This window comes from Chroicocephalus ridibundus, chromosome 2, assembly GCF_963924245.1.
Source record: "Chroicocephalus ridibundus chromosome 2, bChrRid1.1, whole genome shotgun sequence".
NCBI lineage: Eukaryota > Metazoa > Chordata > Aves > Charadriiformes > Laridae > Chroicocephalus > Chroicocephalus ridibundus.
Genome location: NC_086285.1, coordinates 146,547,642 through 146,574,211, shown reverse-complemented (window position 1 = coordinate 146,574,211; position 26,570 = coordinate 146,547,642). Strand labels below are relative to the sequence as shown.

General features: G+C 44.6%; 1 protein-coding gene across 3 annotated transcripts in view; it reads right to left on the bottom strand.

Moving 5' to 3' along the window:
• Positions 1 to 3,662: 3,662 nt before the first annotated feature.
• The window catches only part of GRHL2 (grainyhead like transcription factor 2), a 71,503-nt gene continuing 48,595 nt past the window's right edge, over positions 3,663 to 26,570 (bottom strand). For all 3 annotated transcript variants that reach the window (XM_063327290.1, XM_063327289.1, XM_063327291.1), the window contains exons 10-16: positions 26,255 to 26,342; positions 26,028 to 26,164; positions 23,935 to 23,966; positions 22,373 to 22,467; positions 15,689 to 15,774; positions 9,365 to 9,429; positions 3,663 to 8,140 (exon numbers count right to left, since the gene is read on the bottom strand). In XM_063327290.1, the coding sequence (XP_063183360.1) occupies positions 8,026 to 8,140; positions 9,365 to 9,429; positions 15,689 to 15,774; positions 22,373 to 22,467; positions 23,935 to 23,966; positions 26,028 to 26,164; positions 26,255 to 26,342 (618 nt within the window). In that variant the 3' untranslated portion in view covers positions 3,663 to 8,025. The remainder of the gene's footprint in view (positions 8,141 to 9,364; positions 9,430 to 15,688; positions 15,775 to 22,372; positions 22,468 to 23,934; positions 23,967 to 26,027; positions 26,165 to 26,254; positions 26,343 to 26,570) is intronic.

Here is a 26,570-nt window from a genome sequence, read left to right as displayed (position 1 = left end):
CTGATTAGCACACCATGGGGGGCAGGACGTGGGGAGGGACCACGGGTCGGTGGGGTGGTAGCTGTGGTTAGCTGCTCTGAGACGTGGCTCATGGGGCTCCTGCCAGCCTCAGCTGGCTCTGGAGGTGGCTGGCTCCTGTGCATGCTCCCTAAGCTCCTCTAACTTTTACCTAGGTTAAATTTGGAGCTGGGATTAGCACCAGAGTGCTAAAAGTAGTTCAAATCCCGCTGGAAGGTAACCGAAACCAGTGCCTATTTCCTCTTGAGATTTAAAAACAACCCCACCCAGCCTATTTGTGGCGCATTAATATGGGCTTGAAACAGGCTGGAGCCTGGATGGAGCATCAGTCACATCACCCAGGTACCCTGTGTGCTCAGTGCACCTTCAAACCGGCTTTATTACCTCAGCTTCCAGCGTGCCAGCCTCCCTGGGATATACATTCTCCTCACCCTCACATTAGGGCCATAATACGATTTAGCATTAAGGCATAAAAAAAGGCAGGAGTGTAAGGAGGTGTTTATTTGCACAGGGATGCTAAAATCTTCCACGTACCACCTTTGCTGACCCATGCATCTCGCTGTGCAAAGCCCAAGGCTCCTGTCCCAGGACAGGGATGCGGACGGGCTCCCAGCGCAGAGCCTGGCTCCAGGTGATGGCCACCACCAGGCGCTCCAGCACATGTTGCACCCCGGTAGCCCGGGACTGTCCCTCCCACCCCCTCAGGGAGAAGGGGATCTGAGACCCTGTGGCTGGTCAGCTTGTGAGCCCTGGCTCCGGCCCCATCTGGGAAAAAGAACGCTCTGGAGTCAATCACTGTTTTCAGCAGCACGAGTAGAGCCGGGAGCTTGGGAAAGTGCAGAAAAAGCTTTGCTGCCACACTGAGTGCCCTAAAGATTCAGTCAAGAGCTAGAAGAGGGGTGTTCTGCTCCCCTCTCCTAGGAGAGGGTCAGTTTTTCTTAAAGACCTTTGTGAGTCACCTTGCTAAACCCTCCCTCAGCCATGCCAGAAACTGCACCTGTGGGTGCAGCGGTTCCCATCAGCTTCTCCTCGCTCCTCCACGGCCTCGTAGACGGAGCATTTCCGACCACTCAGCTGTTAAAGCATTCCCATTTTAAGAGCCACTCAGTAAAATGACTTCCTATAAAACACAATTAAACATCTATCGCAGGCAGCGCCCAGGAAATGTGATTACTTTAAAGAGGCCCCATGGGAGCTGGTCCTGGCTCACCCCGTGGTGCTCGTCCAGAGAGCATCCATGGGGCCCGGGAAAGGCCCCGAGAAACTCCCCAAAACCTGCTGGACTGAGGAGCTGCAGTGGCAGGGGCAGCACCTTGGGCTGCAACCTTGTCCACAGGGGCTACCAGCATCAGCAAACTGCAGCCAGTCCCACATACGTATCTATATTTATATATAGATACATATATATATATACACAGCATTATATACATACGGCTTCTGGTTTCTGCTGTAGCTCAGGTGCTGACTGAAGATGGGCTGGTGGGGGAACACGGGCTGCACTGGAGACTGTCGTCAACAAAGAGCACGTGGTGGGAGGGGAACGGGTCTCCCTGGTTTCCGGTGTACCTGGGAAGAGCTCTTCTGCTCTTGGTTAGTCGGTCATACTCGCCAAGCTACAGAGCTTAGCGCCTCGCTCTCCTGATGTATCGCAAACAAACAGCTGACAAATACTTTTCAAAATTACTAGAAAACGCCAAGCACAGAGGGCAAGCCTTTTTTTAAAACCTTTGTTGGCCCTCAAAAGGCTCTTAGAGCTGCACACGCCTGGATGAGTTTTGCTTGGATGGGGATGGGGAAGGGCTGGAGGAAGCTGGGATCTTGGAGTCAACACTACTCTGGATCAGACATTTCAGGTGAATTAACTTCTTTTTTTTTCATTGCCCAAGTGTGGTCTCTGCCTGACACAAGAGAGGAGATCCCAGGGGCTGGCTCTCGCATGGCAGCTTGTCCTGCTCAGGACTTGCCCTCGGCAGGAGCACCGAACTTCTCCACCCCACGGTAAGACAGGGCTACCCCACCACTGCTTGGGCAGCCTCCCTTTGCCGAGACAAATGCTTTCCCAAGGCATTTCCCACTTACTTAGATGTTCTCACCTCCTGGATTCTTGTTTGAAAAGGCAAAAACAACTGGTGGAGAATAAAATGCTTGATGAAAATGTTCTACTGCAAGATGCATGGCCAAATATGCTTCAGTGGCGAGTAAGGATCTCATCCCAGGTGCCCTGGACTCACAAAGATGTTCGTGCCAGCGCTTCCAGCTGGGTTCTCAGGACACTCCAATATGTCACAGAATCACAGTATGGTTGAGGTTGGAAGGGACCTCTGGAGGTCATGTGGTCCAGCCCCCTTGCTCAAGCAGGGCCACTTAAAGATGGTTGCCCAGGACCACGTCCAGGCAGCTTTTAAATATCTCCAAGGATGGAGACTCCACAGCCGCTCTGAGCAACCTGTGCCAGTGCTCGATCACCCTCACAATAAAAATGTGTTTCCTGATGTTCAGAGGGAACCTCCCGTGTCTCAGTGTGTGCTCATCGCCTCTGGTCCTGTCACTGGGCACCACTGAGAAGAGCCTGGCTCCGATCTCTGCATTTTCGCTTCAGGTATTTGTACACACTGATAATATGTCTCCAGAGCCTTCTCTTCTCCAGGCTGAACAGTCCCAGATCTCTCAGCCTGTCCTCATAGGAGAGGGGCTCCTGTACCTTCATTAGGTTAGTGGCCCTTCGTTGGACTCTCTCCAGTATGCCCATGTCTTTCTTGTACTGCAGAGCCCAGAACTGGACAGAGAACTCCAGGTGTGGCCTCACCAGTACTGGATAAAGATCACCTCCCTCAGCCTGCTGGCAATGCTTTGCCTGATGCAGCCCAGGATACCATCAGCCTTCTTTGCTGCAAAGCCACGTTGGTTCAACCTGGTGTCCACCAGGACTCCCAGGTCCTTTCCTGCCAAGCTGCTTTCCAGTTAAGTGGCCCCCAGCATATACTGGTGCACGGGGTTGCTGCTTCCCAGATATAGGACTTTGCACTTCCCCTTGTTGAACTTCATGAGGTTCCTGGCAGCCCTTTTCTCCAGCCTGTTGAGGTTTCTCTGGATGGCAGCACGACCTTCTGGCGTATCAGGCACTCCTCCCAGTTTTGTCATCAACAAACTCATTGAGGGTACACACTGCCCCCTCATCTAGATCATTAATGAAGATACTGAGCAGGACTGGACCTGGTATCAACCCCGGGGGTGCACCTCTAGTCACTGGCCTCCAGCTAGACTTCATGCCACTGATCTCCCCCCTTTGGGCCCAGCCATTCGGACAAGTCTTCAGTTGCCTCACTGTCTGCTCACCCAGCCCATACATCAACAGCTTCTCTGTGAGGATCTTGTGGGAGACAGTGTCAAAGGCCTTACTGAAGTCCACGTATACAATACTACTGTTCTCTCCGCCGTCTACCAGGCCAGCCATTGAAAACAGATTTTGGTGATTATTTTTTTCAGTCTCTGTTCTCTTTTTCTCGGTAGAATGAATTTCTATTTTCTTCTTTTTGAAGAGTTTTCTGGGCTCAGACGTCAGCACTCCATCCCCAGTATGTAGTAACACACACCACAGCAGGAGAAATATTATCTCATACATAGGAATATTTATTTTTTTCCTTCTTAAAAATGTACAAAAAATAAAATAACTGTATTTACAGTTTATCAAACCCCTCTCCCAGTTGCAACACTATTAAGTTACATGAGCTATTTTCTTAATATAAAAGCACACTATTTATACATAAAGTTTCCTTGTTTGCCAGAAAGAGGGCTTGTCACAAACTTTGGCACAAACAGTCTTGTTTGTATCTTGTCTCAATTCATAGGAAATGGAAGAGCATATAAACATTTCATAAGCTTTACATTTTAAAAGGCATAAGATACTCCTTTCCAGTTCCGTATCAATCAATATACAGCATCTCTGACAGCTCTCCGACAGCTGGAGAGTTTCGTTTTTACTAATTGCTTGAATTAATTTACAACATTTAAACAATCCATAGACTGAAAGAGGAAAATATACAAGAAAGACACTTGATCTCTGAACTCCCAAAAACTTCATGAGAGAGGACACACAGGAAAAAAAAGTTCTTTTCTTTGTAGTTTACATTCAACTGTAAAAATCCTCCAAAATGTCTAGATGGGGATATCACCGTACATCAACAAAGCTTTACTGCAAGGATGCACTTTATTTTGGGGATATCAGCACCTGCTTGCGTAGAAAGAAACTAAAATTTGAGATTTGGGGGTTTCGCAATAAAACATCAAATGGACGGAGATAGTGCCAAATCTGTAGCGGGAACCAAAATTAGAGCTTAGAAGATTATTCTCCTTTTGCGCATCTCTATCTGACTCTTTTGAAACACAACATCTACAGACATTGCACTGCTCTAATTCTTCACAGGAAAATGAGTCGAGCAGCAAGCCACCCTTCGGGCTGCACTAGTTAAGATTCAAGACCACTGCCTTGAAGAAGGAAAGGAAATGAGAGGTTTGTTCCTTTAAATAAACAACCACAGCGGTGCCACAGAGAGACAAAAGGAGGGAAGGCAGATATTCCTGTCCCCTGCTGAACAGTAGCCAAATCTTATTTCCATTTAACTCATAATATTTGGAAGATCCAGCATTAATCAATAGTTTTCATTAAACAAAAGCAACACGTATATTTTAAACAATATACATGCGAGCACTTTGTACTTCTAAAGGCCTTTGAATCAAGCAGGGCACGAGGCAGGCCACTGCTTCAGAAGTTTGCATTACTCATACTGGCCCTTCCCCATCACTTTGATAGCCTGTTTTTGACCAAGAAGGTGAACCCTGAGAGCTTCTAACTTGCCAGGACCAGCATCCAAGGTTCGCTGCTCCTTCAGCAGCCGATGCTGTAACTGCAACTGAAGGGCTGCAGGGCGACATGCTCTTTGTAATGTCTTAGGTGCTTGTGATGCATCTGGAGCAGACAAACAAAGCCCTTAAACCCTGGTAGATAAAGTTAAGCAAGACCATCCTTAACTAGCTCCAGTTGTTGTTTTAAAATAATCTCACCATCAGGCTGAATCCTACTCATCTTCCTTGACCCTGCTACCTTCATTGAGACTGTAAGAAGGAATTAAAGGCAGGAGTGTCAGCTCTCTAGTATCAGGAATTCACACACTTTAACATGTATTTAGAAAAGCTTAGTCTTGGAAGCAACTTTCCTTCCCTGAACAGTGCCTGACCAAAAGCTCCTAAAATGGCAATGGAAAGATAGCTCCTTAAGCCCCAGTATCTCCTGGAGCATTGCGCTTCTCACTAACCCTACACTTCTCCTCAGCACGCGATGCTGCAGCATCCAACAGAGCCACCCATGTGCCAGACAAGAATGTCCCATTAACCTGAGTGCTGGTGCTGCCAGGACAGCCCTGTCCTCCTCTGTGAACCCCAATTCTCACTGTCCTCCCTTAATGCAGCACATCCCAACCCAGGCCGGCCCCGGGCGCCACAGGCATTCCCTGTAAGTAAGAGAGTTTGGATGGCAGGTTTGCTGGGGAAGAACCAGGGCTCCACTCCTGCGTACGTTTACTCCTGTGCTTCACCTGCACCTTCTGCCCAGACATCATGACTGAGACATCCCACCCAATATCTTCAGGATCCCAAACAACAGAGAAATACAAGAACTAACACCACTGCTCACCAGTCCTCTGTGGTGGCCCTAGTTCCTAATGCCACCTGACAAAACTGTCCTCTTTTTTTCTTTAGGAAAAAAGTATCTGGAATCGGTCAGCAGAGACTTTTTATCTGAGCCTGAGCCTAGCAGAAACAAACTGAACCACCATAAATCCCCTGTATTCCCAGGATGTCTGCTCTTGAGCAGGGTAACGAGTGCATCTGTGCTGGAGTACATATTTATAAAAAGGTAATGGAATTAGTACAAAACTCTGCATCAGAAGGAGAAAAAGCACATGACAAAGGAAGAGAGAGGGAGGAAGGGAGGGAGGGAGGGAGGAAGACAGAACACACACTTCTCTTTGCAGACTTATGTGGATTCTGGGTATACTAGCCCTGATGCTAACGGCCTGAACCTTTTATAGGTTCTGGTCCCACAGAAACTTTGGCAGGTACCTAACATTTCTATTTGAAGTACAGAATGGGATGCTATTGCTAAGGAAGTTAAGAAAGTGTGCAAGAGCTTGCAGGACAATTCATCCAAAACCATGCTGACATCACACTGGTCAGCTATGCCAGCTACTTTGCTTTATATGTAAATAGCTCCACACAGCTCAAAACAGAGCCCTGTTAAACTAGGCAGTGTTTCTTTATGCCTTAACCACCTAATAAAAACAGATTCTGTGACTAAATGAAAAAAAAGATTTCAGAAGGGAAAAAAATAAAAAAAAAATCGAAAGGCTGCATGTAGGAAAGGACCCACATTTCTGTCTGTCGCATGGGATCCACATACAGTGCATGAAGAATAAAATGCCTGCAGGTGAAACTCAGAGGATGGTATGCTGAGTCAAGAGCTCTCTACGACAGCCAGAAGAGCTGGAAAGGAGAGAGAGAGGTGCCGGGTTTGGATGCGTTAGGGACATTCAGGCCTTGAACCCCTTTCCTGCTACGATTTTAGCCTGCAACTTTCTCTCTTCACAGAATTCAGGAGACAGGGGTGGAATTTGATGGCATAACCTTGTAGTTCAACTTGGGTTCAGATCCAGCCCTTGTGAGAGAGACCGATCTCCACCCCTCAGCTGTGGGATACTCAGTCTCCACTGGTAAAATTGTTCCAGTTTCAATAAAGTATTTACATCAAGCCCAGGTTTATACTTCACCCAACTGTCCTAGGGATCAAAACAGAATCATTTGATGGAGATACAGGAGCAAGTACCCTTAAGAAGAAGAGTTTGAAATCCTGTTTCTTACAGTCTAGAGGAATGCTTTAATAAGCAGGCTGCTGCGGAAACCACCTTTCCCTCCACAGGCTTGAGAAAAGGCCACTTTGAGAACCTCCACTTCATCGACAGAACAGGCATCAGTCCCGTCTGTACCTTTAGGTACACCAGGCAGCAGACACATGGTGCCTCGTGGATTTGGTGGCAGCTGGATGGGACACTCAGGTATCTACAGCTGGGAACTGGGCAGCCCGTTGTGCCAGAGCACTCCAGACCCTATAGCAGAGTTTGCTCCAATATTTAAGTATAAAACTGGGTGGGGAAGAGTGGAGCATATGAGTGCAGATGCCGTTATCAGCTTCTCAGTACACACTCCTTAACAGATTGCAGCAACCTAATCCTCTAGGAAAGATTCTGTTACACCCTAAACCCAATACATACAAAAAACATAGTGGCAGTAAACATGCCCACATACAGTAGTTAAAATATATTATTGCATATTATAAACATTATATACAAGGTTAAAATGGTTTCTTTACCATTTACTTACAAGTGACATTTGTAGCTGAATGCCTTACTTACAAGTCCTCATTGCTACGTGCTGAGAACTACCAGAGGTATTTGGCAAGACTATACACTATAGAGAGATATGGATCAGTCTGAGCGAGTGAACTGTCAGCCGCTTTCCCCATCTTTAGCGCTGCACCAGTTTTTTAGCAATGACGGAAAGAACTACTGGTAGAGTGATTTACACCAGATTTCTGAAACTAGACCAGCATGGTTCCTTAACGTGTTTTAGAATGAGCTTATCCACACTAAAGTACGGATTAAAATGCTGCATTTCACATTTGCAGTGGGTCATCTGGTTACAAATCTGGGGGCTGGTAACTGCTTGTGCACTAGAGAGTGGGGAACAATAAATAAGGGACCAGGTTAATGTGAGTGGCCTTGTGCTTGACAAACCCAAGTCTACGTGCAGTGGGTGCACATGTGCAGAATGGACAGTATTCTCAAAGCAGTCTTGTAACAGTTTCTCTGATCAACGTCTGTCAAGTTCCTGGGGAATCTTCTGCTTTCCAAGAAGGATGAAATGCTGTGGTTCCTCACAAAAAGGCTCTGCCTGAGGCTAGATCTCTGTCAGCGTGATCTTGAAGCCTTCGACCATGCTCTCCATGTGCAGGATGAACGTGTCCTCATTGGAGTAGTGCTCAATAATGTTGTCATCCATGTTTACCAAGATACTGGTGACAAAGGCAAAAATCAATATTTTTATGTACCAGGACACCAAAAGGGAAAGCCATGCATTCCACCACAGGTGCTCGCTTCACTACAATGCAAAAACAGACTCCAGCACATGCCAGAACAGGGACAATAGTAGGAATCATCATCAAGATCTGCCCCATGGTCCCTTATAGTCTTTAGATTAGAGGCTGCTCCTTGTCAAAGTAGTTAAGGTAAGAGGCGTGCCAGTGCTGGGATCTTAACCCACTTAAGCCACCTACAAGGTGAGCTGCATTCCAGATCCCCGGCAGACCCAGTCAGATGGTGTTTCCCATGCCTGGTGTTGCCTCCCCCAGGTACACCTCCGTGCTACTGCTCAGCCACGCCGTGTGAGCTGCTGCACCTCTGTGGTGCGAGTCGCGGACGCGGGGAAGCAGTGAAGTTTGTGCTTTTCACACAGCTCACAGGCCTAGAACTCAGCTTGGATGTGACAATATTGACAACAACTATTAGAAGTGTATATGAGTGTTTTCCTCACTCTTTACCATAAAGTGTTTCTTCCAACAAACTTATCACTTGGAAACAGTGTTAGAAAGAAGCAAAACATGAGAAGTTTCACCTGTCTTCTCAAAAGCTAAAGAAGTCCCCAGACAAAACAATGCCCTAAGCTAGAGTTACAGATGAAAATAAATGATGATTTAAAATTATATCGCTATGATATTGTGGTTATTTAGAAGTAAAAAAAAAGCTGAAGTGGAGAGATTTAGATTTATGGCAAGGCGCAGTAGCCTAGCTATTCTAAAATCACAGCTGTGGTGCTCTAAATTTACTCAGCTGAAACCCCTGCAGCAAACATTGCCTGCCTGCCTGCCTGCCTTTCAGATTCGGGCAGGGGCCTACTTCTTCCTAACCATGCAGGGAAACTCCGTGACAGATTCACAGCAAAGGCTGCACCTGTCCCGTGCTAACGCTCCGTATTATTAAGCATATAGTCTACAAAACAGACCTTATCCAAACACATTTTCCAAACACAAACTGTTTCTTCACAGTAAGCCTATGAATACTGGTCAGACACAGACTGGAGATTCACGTTTCCTCCTCCGCCACCCCTTGCTGTCACCATAGACATTAAGATTCCAAGCGCACGGGCATGTCTCCTGAAAGTGTTTATACTGCCCAACATCGTGAGGCCCCAAGCACTTCTGAAGGATCCTGAAATAATCCCTAGATAGTTAGTTACTTACCCCTTTTTGCTCTTCTTATAAAGTTTTGCAATCTTTTCAACTGGCAGACCATATTTCTCAGAGATCTGAAGTCATAAAAAAAAAAAAGAAATATCATTAAAGACTAATGAGAAAAATTATCACGTCTCACTTTACATAAGGCATTAAATTTCTGCAAACTTTGACAGGATAGCTATACAGAAAGGTCACTCGCAACCATGCCATATCTTCATTTAAGGATGATTAGGGGAGGAATAATCCTAAAACATCTTGATCAAAAAACCACAATCATTTCCATCCAGAAACTTGGAGACTATAGGTTTTGTAGGGTTTGAGTCATCAAAACTGCCTCAGCATCTCCTACTGCTCTGCTCAAAGAGCCAACAGTCTTTCCAGCTTCAGATTTTACCAGGGAATTTCAATCTGATGAGATGCCTTTCTGCTGTTTCTTATTCTGGTTTTCCGGGCTCATGGAAGCGAAAGCTTCTTCCCCCAGGCAGAAGGCAGATGAGCAGCAACACAACAGGAGCTGATGGATTGATGGATCAACAAAAAAAGATGTGCACATTTCTTAACGGCATTTGCAGGTTTGTTAAGCTAACGGGACCCTCCATGGGTCTTTTGTCTGAGAAGTATCTTCTAGGAACCTTTTCTTGTGGGAGGGCTACAAACCTGCTACACACGGGATTTGGAAGGTTCTGTATCGTTGGGGAGGTGACTCAGTTTAGTTACTAGGGTGGCAAAATGAGAGCACTATTTGGCTCACAAAACATCATCTGAGCGTACAGATTAACAAGACGAGATGCCGCAGAGAAGTGTGTTAACAAGGTATAGAACTTCTAAAATAAACCTCTTGCCAGCTGAAGCAGAAATTATAGGAAAACTTTTGAAGGAAGAACTACTTAAGCTGACAAATTACCAACACTAACAAGCACTTCACTGGGATGCTTTGGCATTGCTTTGCAGCAGTGTATTAGTAACTTTTTCGGACATCCCTTCTGCAGCGAGTCTGTGATGTGCCCATGGAGATGGTGTCCCTGAGCCCTCCGTCCAATCCAGGTTTACTTTCCAAATTATAACTCTTCTTTGAGGGAACAGGTCTCACAGCTCATACTTTGGAAGAAGATTGTCCCAAAAGGCAAAATAATTACGGAAAAGTAACTTTTTTGTCAGTGATTAATGTTCTGTGATACTCTACTGCCAACCAAAGTAAGTTTCCTGCTCTTCCCAGGTGAAATGAAGTTGCAGCTGAATAGCTGACTATTTATCTTCTGCATCAGAGAACTGAAATGCACAATCAAGAATCCATTTAAAGCCTGCCAAACATCAGTCACTGTAAAATCTTTTTGTTGTGTTTGCATTGACTCCCATTGAGAAAAAGTGATACTTTAGAGAAGCAAATTAAAGCAATTATCATGAAATAAAAAATTGAAAAAAGCAATGGATAAACTCAGCACACCAAGGACTGATTAAAACAGCCACAGGCTGAACCCCAAGCACAGCTCCCATCCAGAGAGACAGAATTCTTTAAGACAGAGAATTAAGTGGCCTATACTTGCCTACATCACCTATACTTGTATAATTATCATCTTATCTAAGATACAATTTTGTACTTAAAAAGTATAATGTAACTCCAAGATGCTGAAGAACCAATAAAACTTCTTTTACGCTGCGGTTTCCTCTGTGGACAGCATACATCTGTGGCTAACAGAAAGGGGAGGATGTGAATAAGACGTAACCGATAAGGTACACTAAGCCCCAGTTTTGCACCTAGCAGAGAACCAAATACAAATTATATTGTGGGTTGTATTTGCTACTTCAGTTTTACTGCCCTTTTGGATATGGTGCTGGAGATATTGATGGTCGTCCTGGTTCCTTGGGAGAGAGCTAATTCAGCATCATGGCTGAGCAAGCTCATACGCTGTAGAGTCCCACTCTCCCTGCTGAGGTGAGCAGTCCACTTTGTACGTTTCTGAGAAGAGGGGCTTCACCCCACTTGTCACATCTCACAAAAGCATCCTCACTATCAGACTATAAAACCGATCTTTTTCACTCTGAGCTCTATGTAGCCTATGCGAAAGGCTCTGTGTAGCCTACACAAAAGCTACATAGCCACATGAACAGGGTGGAAATGCATCCTACAAAGCAGTTCCACCATAACATACTCAGCTTATCTGGAGCAAGTTCAAGTCTTTGCTCCAAACAGGGCATAACAAGGGTGATTTGAACCCAGGGTTTGCCATATCCCTGTGTGGGATGTCTTAACTTATTCCAGCTACTCTCCATCACAAACGGGACAATATGCCCCACCTAACCTTCGTGAACACCTGATCCAACCTATGCACATAAATCCAAGGGAGGATCCGCGGGCAGGATCCCCAGTAGAAGGAATCACCTACCAGAGGGTAGATTTAGATTAGATATTAGGAAGAAATTTTTCACTATGAGGGTGGTGAGGCACTGGAACAGGTTGCCCAGGGAAGCTGTGGATGCCCCATCCCTGGAAGTGTTCAAGGCCAGGCTGGATGGGGCTTTGAGCAGCCTGGTCTGGTGGGAGGTGTCTCTGCCCATGGCAGGGGGGTTGGAATGAGATGATCTTTAAGGTCCCTTCCAACCTAAACCATTCTATGACTCTATGATTATACCTCTGGCCAGAAGCACTTGTGTAGGTACCCACACTTTGTCCCTCGCTCACACTCCACTGCTGTCTACCACCATCTTTCCAAGTCTCCCTTCCTTCGGTGCCTCATCCTGTTCTGCCCATTGAGGGCAGCTGCCTGATCTGAGGCTGGTGACTCCTCTGGGGTATCCAGGTGCTGCACCGTGAGAGCAAATCTTGACTGTCTTGGAGAAGTTCTCAGAGAAACTTTCATGTTCTCCTTTTATTCTTTCTTACCCTTTAGCTTTGCTTACAATTAATAGAATGACATCAGATACGCAATCTGGTGCTGAACTTTTGTATCTGTAGCTTTGTTGTACCCTTAAATTTAAGCTTTCATGTAAAGCAATAATAAAAGTGGCTCCATTTCATCAGATTGTTGAAAAAATCCTTCATAACAGGCATCAGAGAAAAACTGCAACCTGAAAGTGCAGAAAATGTTGCAACTGTGTGAACATAAGGAAACAACTCTCTGGGTTGTTAACTCTGAAGCCTAGTAATACTACTTGAAGACACTTTTCACTGACTCCATGCAAATAAATAAGCAGGAAGAAACATCCCTGTGCCAAAGGGGGTTTAATAGCAGCTAATATACAGCATTCCAGCATAAAACTTCTCTAGGATATTTGGGATATCTAACATTCAAGCATTCCAAATGTTGCTCAAAGTGGTTTGGGACTCTGGGACACCGCTTCCTACATGAGCTACGAGAGGTAGGGCTGAGAAAGCCTTGCCTTGTCACACCGCCTGTGACAGGTGTAGGATTTATATAACATGCAGGGATTAGTGAGCTTTGCAAAAGACTGCCGACTGACTGAATAAGCACATTTCTCAGGAACCCCTAAGGACTCAACCAATTATACCAAACGGAGAGCCGTGGAAGCAAGGCTCGAAGGGGGGATATGGGAGAGCCTCCCCCTCACCGGCTCCGAAAACAAGCCTGCGGTGCAAATGTGCTAAGTCCTGCTGCAGAATCTGAGAAAGCAGAGAGCTAGCATCTGCTAGGGCATCTCACTTAACACTCTCTTCTGAATCACGCTTGTTGCCAGCTCAGGGGGAACACCGCTGCTGCCAACTTCCATATAAAACAACAGGATTTCTCACTTGACCCCAAGCAGGCTATAATAAATTTTAAAAAGATATCTTTATTTGGAGGAATATTTTCCTTTATCATCTCCATCGTTCAATTTTCAATCTTCTGAGCAGAGGATTGTTTCCTTCCCTTAGGATGCCTGAAGCAGTGGGACAGCCTCCAGAGTGGCACTGAAATAAAAGTCTGGGTGTCCCTTTGGGCTGCAGTCCGCTGGCACCGCAAGTTTGTCTGTAGCACACATCTGATTGCACAGGCCACCAGAAATGCTTTCTCTGCTGGGGTCAGGAAGACAGAAAGGGCAACATCTGGGCTGGTTGAGGCACGTAGGAAAAGATTTTTGCCAACTTATTTCTATGGAATGGTCCAGTCTGCTGCCCTACATTGGTTGGAAGGACACATACATAGACAGGTATCTAAGCAAACTCTACTGAGCTCAGCTGTTAGCTTTTAATTTTAGAAAAACTTTGGGAGATGTTTGAATTTCCCAATTTAGATTGCCTTCTGTAATTTGAATAAAGATGTGATTCTGCACAATGTAAGACTGGGGCACCTACTGAGATCCACAGAGTTAACTTGACTTTGGATCAGGCTTTAGCAGGATTTAGAGCTGGTCAGTCACCACATATGCGTGATGTTTTGTGATGGGCAACTGTTTCACTATGTTCTGTTTATCAAGACTGCCTAGTGTAGGATGCAAACATCTTAAAAACCAAACATTTGCATCACTTTCTGAGACGTACTGTATTCTCTGAAACCTGAGACCTCTAGATATTTGCCAGAAGAAAGACATCTGAGAAGGAATCTAGTTGTTCATTCGGAATGGGGATAGACGAGAGAATAAACATAGTACCTGAAAAAACAATATCATTAAAAAAAGTAAAATCCATAAACAGAGAAGGAGGGTATGATTCAGCATCATTGGTCCTGTCTTTCAGATCTGGGGCTCTACAATATTCAGAGCCTCATTTTCTAAGTTATTTAGTACTGAGTTTAGAATTAAGCATTTAGGATGTGCACAATTACAAAATTAAATGATTTGCTGAAACGACTGTATAGAGAGTATTTCAGAATATGCAGTTTGACAGCTTTTTGGAAATGATTTATCCATAATATCCTACTAAAGAGAATTAAAATTTTCTGAATATGTTCCTTCCAGCGAACCGGGACGTTTTACAACAGATCAGATTTCTCTGGTGCCAAATGCATGCCACTGAGTCAGCAGCTGCGCACACAGAGGTATGCAGAAACCTTTCCTGCTTCTGCACCAGCTTTGTTTTTATGTTACACGGTGGCTGGAAAACAGGCATGGAGAGGCACAGACTACTGGAGGTAAAACATTCATTTTAGCTTGAAGGGTTATAGAAGGATTGTTACATGCTTTTAACTTCCATACAAAGACAAGATGAAATCGTGTTACAGCTTATCATGAATCAGGCTGCAGCCTTCTTCGAGTGAAGCCTGGCTTTTATTATACACGCGCTTTCTGCCTAACGACTGAGCTGCACTCACAGCTAACGAACAGTATTGGCAAGAGCACAGCTAGGACATCCTTAAGATGCAGCTGACTCTCCTCGGAGATACCCTGATCTGCATAGGTGCTTTAAACAACTTCACTAACCCACATATCTTTTTGCCTTCTGCTACTGGCCAAATATTGACCAAATAACTCAATCTTTACTGCATTTGATGTGTCCAGTACATGCAACAAGACACTGTGACCGTTTTATGAGAGTGTGAATATACACACTTTAGCACTCGGCTGAGCTCTCTAGGGATACTTTCATCCACTCCCATCTTCTCTCCTACGTGTAACCAAGGCTGGAAATCAGGTCAGTGTCCCACAGGTCAGTCTCACATTAGTGCCCCCACCAAAGCAGTGAGACATGTGGTTGCTTTTTAACTCTTCCCTCCCCAAATTTCACATCTACTAGCCATCCGCTCATACAAACAGGATTAAATGTGTAAATAGCTACTCGTGATTACGGCTAACAGGTAACAAGCAAAAACTCAAGTCAAAGAAGCAGCAAAGAGGCAGGCTGACAGGTAGGTCCCTCTGGGAGTGAGGGCTAGAGAAGAAATCTGAGACAGGAGGTATGAATGACTAGTCTGCATTGGCTCAGCAACTGCCTCTTTCATGCCGGAGCAGCAATTGCAGAAAAGTCATATGCAATTCACACAGAAACGGTGCATCCTCGAGCCTCTTCTTTAAAAGATGGCTGTGAACACACCGATGGGCATTACAGGAGAAGATTCAACAGGCTGTGAATCATCAGTTCAGAAAGAAGCGTTTCAGAAAATGGAGCCTGCATCTCTCTGCTTCCCTGACACTGGTTAATTACTGCCATTCCTCAAGGCTCAGGTCTCCAATAAACCAGGTCTGCAACACTATTTAATCCCAGCAACCTTCTGACAGCACTGAATTCGGAACATGCCAGCATTTCAGAGGCGTGCTCCAGAAAGCCTTTATGAAAGGCTTTAAAAGTATTTGAGAATAACTTCCTCTTTATATTATGGTTGTTCTCAATAATATACTGAAAACCTTAAGATTTTCTTACCAAGAAAGACAAACAACGTGAGGACATCGGATACTTACCGCTTCCATTAGCCCCTTTACTGTGGGTGATTTCAGCATCAAAGCATCAAACACCTCATCCGTCTCCTTCCTCACATACAAAAGCACTGAAACAGAAAAAAAGTCAAACTTGGAGCAGGTTCAGTCAATTGAACAGACGAAACACCCCACACTCAGTAGAAAAACAAATATTAATCCATGGCAGATAAAATTAAGTGCTCAAGACGGTTTGCACTTTTAAAAAAATGCACTCTTACATCACCAGTCATCTAAACATAAAAGACACATCACAGTTGCTTTAAAATACCCCAAACAAAATTCAGCAAATTTAATTTAATGTGAGCAATCTATATCTGCAAGAATTTAAACCTCCATCTGATGATTAGGGGACTGGAACACCTCTCTTATAAAGAAAGACTGAGGGATTTGGGTCTCTTCAGTTGCAAAAGAGACGGCTGAGGGGGGACCTTATCAACACTTACAAATACTTAATGGTGTCAGGAGGATGGGGCCAGGCTCTTTTCAGTGGTGCCCAGGAACAGGACAAGAGGTAATGGGCACAAACTTGAGCATAGGAAGTTCCACCTAAACATGAGGAGGAACTTCTTTACCCTGAGGGTGGCAGAGCCCTGGAACAGGCTGCCCAGACAGGTGGTGGAGTCTCCGTCTCTGGAGACATTCCAAACCCACCTGAATGCGTTCCTGTGCAACCTGCTCTGAGTGACCCTGCTCTGGCAGGGGGGTTGGACTAGATGATCTCCAGAGGTCCCTTCCAACCCTATGATTCTATGATCTACTGAAATAAGAGAAGCTAAAAACCACTGAATCCCTGTCCCTGGGTCACAGGACAAGACACACAGGTCTTCCTAAACCTGCATCTTGGCTTGCACCTCTCCATCCAAAAGGCTGGGAAAGAAGATTCAGAAAAGGCAAGTCTGGTTTGCCTTTAGCTGAGGCTTTGAGACCAATTATCAACGGAAAGGAAAAGAAATAGTTCTGACATTACCATGTGGATGACTGCAAATGGGCCTGGCCAGTCTGAAAATAAACACTGGAAAGAATGAGCCCAAAGTCATTTGAGACTTTACAGGGGAGACATCCGCAAGCACAGCTGGCAGGCAGGCATTTACCTGCTCAGGTACCCAAATGCCATTTGCACTCTTGAAAATCTCCTCTTCCTCCCTCAGACGTCCTGCCGAGTCTTAGTGGTCCACAGGGAGGATGCTCTGCCCTCTCTAGCTCTCGTTCTCCCCTCTCTGACTTGTACAGGTAAAAGGAGGAAACTTGCTGTTACATACCAAAAGCCAAGCAGACAGCTACAAAGTGAACGAACATAAACACCAGAGAAGTGTTTTAGGCATAATCTCACATGACTCTGTTAAAGTAGCAGGTTAAATAATATGTTCCACAATTTATTTTTTTCCCCAAATAAACTGCCTTTTCAAACAGCAGCGCTGCAGGATAGGTACAAATACATGCTAGGTATTTAATGTCCATGTGACAAACTACATTGGTAATTATCTTTTTTTTTTTTGTAGGCAGAAAAAGATATCTTTTGAAACTGCTAATCCTTGTGGTCCAAAAGATATCTTCACCAGGGAACTCAATAGATGACTTGCAGATGAACCAACAGAGATGATGGTATTCTTCATACAGAACCAATTGTTTGGAAGATAATTCTCACGTCAAGACTGCAGCATGGTGGACCCAGGTCCATTTGCAGAGAATTGCAGCTTCTTTGCCCAGGTTTAGAAATGATTGAAAAAAGATTTAAAACATGGGCTGATCAATCCCCTTTCTTGGTCTACAAACCAGACGTGCAGGACAATGGTGGTTTTTGCATCTTTAATTCAGAAGCATGAGCCACAAAACTGCTACCACAAGCACGCAGAGCCACATCCTTTTCACCTACGTTTTGGTAATTCCCTGGGACCTGCCTGAGAGTGTCCTTTTAAAGGACTCAGAAGCTGAGACAACTTTGGGTCACAACCTAAATAACTGTAAGAAAATAAGAGAAAAAAAAAATCCACATCAGTAGTTAAATTTTATTAGGCCTGATATGGTTACTTGCATGAACAAGCACTCACTTAAGGTGCTAATTTTACCTGTACTAATACTTTTATTAATTCAGTAATTCTTTTCTTATGATTAAAGAGCTGTCCTGTAACTCCTGGATTTTCAAACATCTGGACCTCTGCCAGCCTTAATAATTAGAAACGTATCTGAAAGGAGAAAAAAATCACTTGGTCCGAGATTAACACTGGGAACATTATACAGTCCAAGTGCTGAGCTTTAAATCTGTCTGTTGTGCTTGGCATGTCAGGCAATGTTATGCTTAATGAAAGATCCATTACAAGGATAATGGGGAACTTGAATCACTATTATACACACAGAGAGCCAGGATTAGTAAACATATGGGGGGTTGGTGGTTTTTTCTTTTCCCGGACAGGTGTGAAAATACCAGCTTTGATTCACCAGGGCACTTTTCCATAAATGACTTCTGGTGACAGTGATGCTTTAAGGAGCCCCTGTCTCATCCCTGCCCTTATGCTCTGTGGCTCTGGCCCGTCTCAATGAATTTTTCTGGATGATGAACTCTCTCAAACAGCAGATGTGAGTGAAAAAACACACCATTTTTTCTGAGTTGTTCTTCAGACAGATCAGGTCCCTGCTTCAGTGTACAACGCAGCCCCGCACGCCTTCGTGCTGGCATAGCAGCGGAGAGAAGGCGGCTGGCCCGCAGCAGGAGGCACAGCCGGGGCGGAGGGAACGGGGCTGCAAAGGCTCCCTTGGGCTCAGCAGCTCTGCCAGGGAATGCCACGCCGTGACTGTGACGATATGACACAACTCGTAATTACACCCTCTGATCCAGCTGCCACCGTGTTCACGGCATCTAGATGGGCTCACTGTAATAGTACAGATTGCAATATTTTGGGGGGTGGGAAATCTTGCACCAAGCAATGAACTATTTTTGACTGAAAGTTAAAAAGATAAATTGAAATTTGCCTGACCTCTACACTACCTGGCCTCAGTTCTTAACCTTCTCACCAGCATTGAAACCCACTGTAATCCCTAGTGCTCTCTACATGTTAAAAGGAATTGCAAAAGAAATAGTCCTGAGTCACAAAATAGCGGAGTGGCAACCAGCCTTTACCGAAGGCAAGGGAGGTTGGTGCACCTGTGAGATTTTTGGAAGCCAGGAGCTGAGGATTTAAGTGTGAGTGCAGAAGAGCAATGTTAGATATCTCTTTTAAAAGACTTATCAGCTTGGCTCTCCATTGGCAAATCTGCCAAGGCAAAAGATAAGCAATAGAGATGTGGCAAAAATGAAACTAAGGACATGATGGGACAGTAAGACTCGGTCCACTACGAAGGTCTGAGCCCAGACATTACCGATGCTGCGGCTGACATCCTATGAGCAATTACTACAGTCTTTGTCGAGTGGTCTCTGTAAGGAGATGTGGCACATTTTAGTCAAGAAAAGTAGGGCTGGTGACCTGGCTTTCCCACATTTGGAGTTTTGATTAATTGCCCTAGGTGCCCTTGTCGCCAAGAAGGCCAATGGCATCCTGGGCTGCATAGGAAAGACTGTGGCCAGTAGGTCGAGGGAGGTCATTCTCCCCCTCTACTCTGCACTGGTGAGGCCACAACTGGAGTACTGTGTCCAGTTTTGGGCTCCCCAGTTCAAGAGGGACAGGGAACTACTGGAGCGAGTCCAGCGAAGGGCAACCAAGATGATTATGGGACTGGAGCACCTCCCTTATGAGGAAAGGCTGAAAGAGCTGGGACTCTTTAGCCTGGAGAAGAGAAGGTTGAGGGGGGACCTGATTAATGTTTACAAGTATCTAAAGGGTGGGTTTAAGGAGGACGGAGCCAGGCTCTTTTCATTGGTTCCCAGTGACAGGACAAGGGGCAATGGGCACAAGTTAGAACATAGGAAGTTCCGTTCAAATACACGGAAAAACTTCTTTACAGTGAGGGTGACAGAGCACTGGAACAGGCTGCCCAGGGAGGTTGTGGAGTCCCCTTCTCTGGAGATTTTCAAGACCCGCCTGGATGCAGCCCTGAGGGATGTGCTTTAGGCAATCCTGCTCTAGCAGGGGAGTTGGACTAGATGATCTCTAGAGGTCCCTTCCAACTCTGAAGATTCCGTGATTCCGTGACAGAGTGAATGCTGTCTTCCACAGGGATGGTTCACAAAACCCTGATTGTTATGAATGCAAAATGTTTCTTGAGTAGTTTAACACAACTTTCCTGAGAGATAAAAGGTAGACAAAAAGATTACTTTCTTCAAGCTAAGGGCTACAGGACTGGAAATCTCCCTGATCTGTAACACAGCTGCTGGATTTATAATTAACGGGAAACTCCCTATGATATCTGAAAGGGAAAGTGATTTGAAAACTCTGACTGAGAACTCAAAACAGGAAAAGGCCACAAGTCTAGCCAAGTAACTAGCTGTGCTGCACACTCAGTACAGATTAACATACTTTACATTTCTGTGTCGGGCACTTGTAACTTGTTAAGGGTCATGGAGATGAAAGAATCATTCACAAAGACGCAGCTATCTGTGTGAGAATATGAACCTCGTTTTACTGATGGTCTGCAAACCCTTCGGACCTGTTCTCTTGAAAGCTGTGCTTTAATACTTTTGCTTTCACTGGACAATATTACAATTAGGTCCATCAGGCAGTGGTAAGGCCACACAGTGTCACTTCAGTTCTTCAGCTGGGCTTGGATCCCTCACTGCTCTGATAATGAGCCACCTTGGGATGACATTGCTTTTAATGCATATTTTCACATATCAGACCTGCTCTCTCTCAAACGTTCCACCAGTGCCCCATCTATACCTGCTGTCTAGGAGTTATTGATTCTACTGCACCAAATAAATCTGGGACGAAGAGTGCTTCTAGTACAGCTAAGCCTGGGAAAAACAGCGGAACATCTTAATACCCAGTGGATCCTGTGACAGTATTGTCAAATGGGCAGATTCAGCTGAGCTGCGCCCCATCAGCACAATCCCAAATGCAGGGTTCCTGATGGCAGCAAGTTCACCAGAGCAAAGGCCACGCTGGAAGAGGCTTGGCCTCCAGCCAGCATAGTCCAAGTCGCAAGAAACAGTGAACACGAAGGGGATGCGAAGAGAGCATCCTCCAGCTTCTCTGGTTCCATGTCTCTCCTGGATTTAATTATTTAACACCGTTTTGTCACCAGTTGAAAAAACTTTTTTTCTTTCAAATCTTCCCCTTGAAATGCTTGCAAGTCCTGGACGATATTAAAACCACTTACCACAGCAAAAGAATAACCAAAGCAAACCAATACCTCCTTGAAGGCAACTCTCCAGGCTTCCAGCTGGGAAACCCAGGTGAAATTGCAGGAAATTACAGTTCTTTAATGTAGCCCTTGTGGCTGTCCCCTTCTGCTTGATGGAGCCCTGATAATGCAAATTTGGTCGGGTCCTTGAGTCAACCAGATGCATGTGTATGGCCAGTGCTGATCTCACATAATCAATTGAAGATTTAATTAAAAGAAGAATATGTTCATATTTATTCCAGGAAGATACCACTCTCCCTCCTGTAATCTTGTATGCTTCCCTTGGTCCAAACACACCATCCTAACCAACAGAGAAACTTTGCAAATGCAGGCTCATGAGAAGTTGTTTCTATAAAGCTCAAATGAGTCAAATGCACAAAATTAGTGCAACTAAGAGCAACAGAGCTCGCTTCTGTACCTTGTTGCTTTGCTGTCTCACAAATGGGTGGGTGAACCTCAAAACATTTGCAAGTTTGATTATCTAAGTTGGTCAAAGCCCTGGAGCCTGCAATAAACTTATGTAACAGAACTCATGAAACTGAAGGAACCGCCAACTATTCTCTAACTGTGGCAGTGTGGGAGGTTATCACCTATAGCACTGCACTGGAAGTGACTGTACACAAAGCAGATTTTGTGGACAAAACCACCACTTGCTCACCCCTACCTTCAGTGCAAAGTTTAACAGCTCTACCTAAACCATTGCTTCAATGTTACTCAACTTAAGCTTCACTGTAGCAGACTGGAGAGCAGGAGTTGGACTGGTATAGCATGTGAAACGCAACTGTAATGATACTCACTCAGGGCAACAAAAAAAGTTAAGGGAAACCATCTCTTTAAATGATTCAGTTAGGTCTGCTGGAAGATGTCTCTCCATGTCATATATTTCTAATTGGGTAGGAAATTTCTGAGATTTTATTCAGGCTAATCTAAGTCCGCAGTCAGCAGGAGCTTGCCTGTGTAAGGTCTCTGTGTTTGACCCAGTGCATCTTGCATATTTGCTTGTGATCCCAGCCAGAACAGAAAAGATGAGCAGAAGTTAAAAATAGACAACCACAGATTTGCTACTGGAACATTTATGAACTATGTAGCTTGGCCAAGGATCAAGAAACTTTCTAGCTTTTTTAAATACACTTGTGTCCTGATCTCTTCTTGAGATAGCACAGTCCTTTTCTTTTCTTTTTTTTTCTTTTTTTCTTTTCTGCTTTTAAGTCATTACTAGGCATTTGTTAAAATGCCTCCTCCTATACTGGTAGGTGTAATGATCTCTTCTCCCATCTACCCCACTCTTGCACTAGCATCAAAACAACTAACTTGCTCTGAGTCACACCTGCCCTTCCCAGCTTGAGGGCGTAAGTCCCACAACTTTATTTTTAACTGCTAAGAACTGTCTGTTACCTCTTTTCAGGCCTTCTTCTTTCATTTGTTTCAAAGGGGATGGACCAAACTCCTCCTCCACAGGCCGGAACATCCTTTTGACCAGGACACTGCCACTAGAAAACACACAACAGCGACCATGTCACAGTACAGCTGTGCTCCCAGCAGGAGAGGGGGCAACAGCAGCAGTCATGACTCACTTCGTACTCTGGCAAAACCCCCACTGGCTACTCAAGTCGCACCAGACCAGAAACTGCAAGGATTTAGCTTTTGATGCTTATCTGAACTCTCCAAGCCTCTCAAATTGCCCTGATTGATTGGCTGGGACAGGTGACAGGAAAATATGCTCCAATGTTACATACTATTTTGAAAACCCCAAAGGCCCTTAACTGTTTAAATATTGAGGGAAGTGGGGTGAGGAAGAAGAAAAAAGCAAAGTAAAGAGCTGAACCCACATTTACACATTAATTCACCTCCTCTTCAGGGTCAAGGAGACAGCCTCAGGAAACACCAACAACATTTCTAAAATCCGAGACCATACAAACCAGCAAGTTCAAAAGGAAAAACATGCTGGGCCAGATTCAGCCCGAAGCTGCGACGCGCTCTGCTGGGGAAGCTGAGGGATGAAGGCACCACAGCCACCCTCTCCCCTCAGCATAGCTTTGGCAGGACTCGGTGTCTCCTTTTAGTCTTGGAGGAGAGAACTGAGGCCAACGTGCTCAAATTCCACCATAAGCCTCATGAAAAACATTAGCTCCATAAAAGACACAAAAAGGGCCTTCTGTTTTCAAGTCGATGTTAGCCGCGGGTACCCGGCCTCTCCCCACCACAGGCCACTTTTTGCAGGCTTATGTGAGTGCACTTGTCTTACTCCAAACTCCCAGATTTGAGGGTGCTCACTTGGGATTCAAGCAATTGATAAAAGTATGGGGCTTGCACACATTACAGTCAATACTGGCTGGACTTCAGCCACACATATTAAACCCCTTATTTCATGACATCTCTAACTATTCTAGGGACTTTCTGCAATTATTCCAGTCCCTCCAATGCCAGTTACGGGGTGCTCCTATTTCCAACCTTCCCCCTTCCCAGGATCTCCCATTCTCCTTCCACCTTTCTCTTCTGGCGCTTGGGCATTCTCTCTGCAGTTCCTGCATTTGTCACATACACACCCGCGTGCTGCTAAACAGCTTTCAGGAACACAGTGATGGTCAGTACTTCATTAAAAAATTCCTGGTTTTTAAACTATTTGAGGACCCTTATATATATAAAAGGCACTTTATTATCAAATACATTTTCCTGTCCCTGTATGGAACCTTATGGCTCTTTAAAGTGTTTTACCTGGAAATGTAATAAAAAATAGATATAAAAAGCAGACAGTTCACATGAAGGAAAAGAAAGTTACCATAAAACAAACCTCCCTCTACCAGTTAGTTCTACATATTATTCACCTATCATTAGTGATGGGAGAACATGAGGAAAGGAGGAGAAAGGGCATCAGTTTTATCTGATTTTGTTTTGTGCCTGCTTTCTATGAGTTTGAACTGCTAACTGCAAAGTTTGTGAAACAATAAATGTCTTACCCTTCTCTCTCATCATCTGTATTATAGTAAACCTAGAAGGGTGGAAAAAAACACAATTAACTGCAAAACTCAGACACCTGCTTAACAGAATAACTTCAAAAGGGAGAAAAGACAAGTATTTTGCACTTTTTCATCTGTTAAAAAACCTTTTCCTTCTATAAAACACAAACATCTAGTTCTAATTGTGATCTGCAAAAAGTGTGGCTTAGAAAAACTGCTATTGAGTATCATCTAGTGGAAATATATCAAAGCATTTTGACAGACATTGCCCTCTCTCCTGGTTTATATCATTTTCCCCACTTATTTTACAATCCTCTAAATCGGATCACTACTCACCTAAATTACCCCTAATATGATTTAAGCCACAACACTCACAAGCTTTTGTATGTATTTAACACTGTCTGAAAATCTAATTAAACTAGAAAGACCAACATTAAACTACAGGCCTAATGGAAATACAATTACTAATGGTACAGCTGAACTTTTTTGTACGGGCTGTGGGCAGAAGCTCAAGCCCAGACCATTGTTTTGTGTCAATCAGTATAGCTCACAGTCACTGGGACCAAATTTACAACCGCAGCAAACGCAGCTAACAGTAGCAGGGGAGGTATAAAATCACAGACTGTTGTCAAAGGCTTTACAGAACAGTCAGCCAAATTCCTCACAACGTGCCGCAGGTCCACACCAACCAGTGTACCAGCATTCCAGCTGCTGAGTTACTGTGCAAGCGTTGGGCAAAGGGAGGGCACCGGAGCCCCGCGTTCTGCTGGTTCTGAGGTCTGTAACTCATTCTATGACCGGTGGCTATGAAAGTGGCTATGCTTTCATAATAAAACGTTCATAAATAATCAATTATTGTCATAATAGATCATACTTACATTAAATAATACACAAAACAATTGAAAAGTTCAGGATAGCAAGAATGCTGAGACTGCAACCTATAGAGCAGTAAAAGACAGGGCTGAACATTGCCTAAGAGCTAGTAAACTGGGGTACCTTCCAGTTAGTTTAGAAAATTATTTACAGGATTACACATGCTAAGGAACGCTTCCACCTTCTCCTGTTTTGAGACAAATCCACATTCTGGTTTGAAAGCCATGAGGACAGAAGGTACCCAGCACTGATATGTGAGTGGGCGTCTTTCCAATTTTGGAGAGTAAGTCAGTGACAGCTGTGATTGCAATGTCTGTGCTCTTTGTGCTTCGCTCTACCACAATTCTTACTGCTTTAGAATAAATGACAATTCCAACACTCAGTGTCATTTAATCTTCATTATTTTAATATTTTGCAGCAAGATGCATATAAAATTTCCTCATCTACTATCTGTCTTTATAAACACATGCATAAAGGTCACATTCCACTCCCTGAGATGTTAATAAATAACAGGTTCATATTCAAAAAATTGTCAGAGCTGACCCTCCAATTCAGGTTTTCAATTTCCCAGCAAGCAATAAAGTAGGTCTTAAAAAAGTCAAGTCAGCAAAGACCTCAGTGATAATGACTCCATGACTTCTGCACTAAGCCAATACTGAATATTAACATTAGCATGATAGATTTTTACTTTGTAAAAATTCCGAGGAATTCCCAGATCTCTAGGTGATGCTGACAGAAAATGGGCAGTGGTGTTTAGTGGGCATACTCTTGACCTCCTTACATATTTAAGTGCTTGGTCATCTTTTTCAGTTGTCACAGGGAGGGGGACCTCTGCTACCACAAGGTGGCACTTCATTTCATCAAGCCAAATAGCACATTCAAAACCAGACTTTCTTTCAGTCACAAATTAACCTCCTGCTTCAAAATTCTTGACTATTTTTTCCATTCTTTATTCCTAGCAGAAGAATGGCAAAACCATAACAAACACAAACTATTCAGTTGTTAATGATGTACAAACTCCTTTTTTGCACCCAGAAATTGAAAGGCACTCTCTCTTGTAAGGTCTTTTTTTAAGTGACTCACCAAGAGCTGCATTTACCGAAAGGAGAGCTGAAACCAAAAGCCCCCAGGAATAGTGCTTCGTTTTCCTAAAACCTGCCTGGGAGAAAGCGTGTCTGGACGGCAGGAGGGCACCGGCTCATCTCATTGTCATTTCCTACCTGTCCAGTTCTTTGTAGGTTCCCAAAGTGAACATCCGGTATGAAGAGAACTGGCTGGGAATCCAGGTCAGCCATTGTTTTGAAGAAGGTGATATCGCTCTTTTTTTGCAGAGGGAGTGCACTCAACTTCCCTTCAGCTGTTAGGAGGATCACAAAGCAATGTGGTTATGAGAGGAGACATTTTAAGCGTGACTTGGCCCCAAACCAGAAAGGCCTGTCTTACTCACAGTTATTGCACGAGGCTTGGGAGGCCTGGCCTTTGCCTTTCTTCCTGTTTTGCTTCCTCTCTTCATCTCGGATTTTTCTTTCTGCTCCCTGATGCAAAAAAGACAACCCACAGATATTATCAGACGAGGCCACTGTGAGCATCGTACCTTGCGATGCCTGGAACTACAGTGCTGGACACATCAGAAATGCTGAAACAGAGACTGGTTATCCCATTACTGATAAATCTGACCAGGTTGTTGGGAATGTGCCAGCTCCGGACTGATCACCTGTGCCCAAAACTCTGGCTGGCACATCCAGCAGCCCACAGGGCCGGAG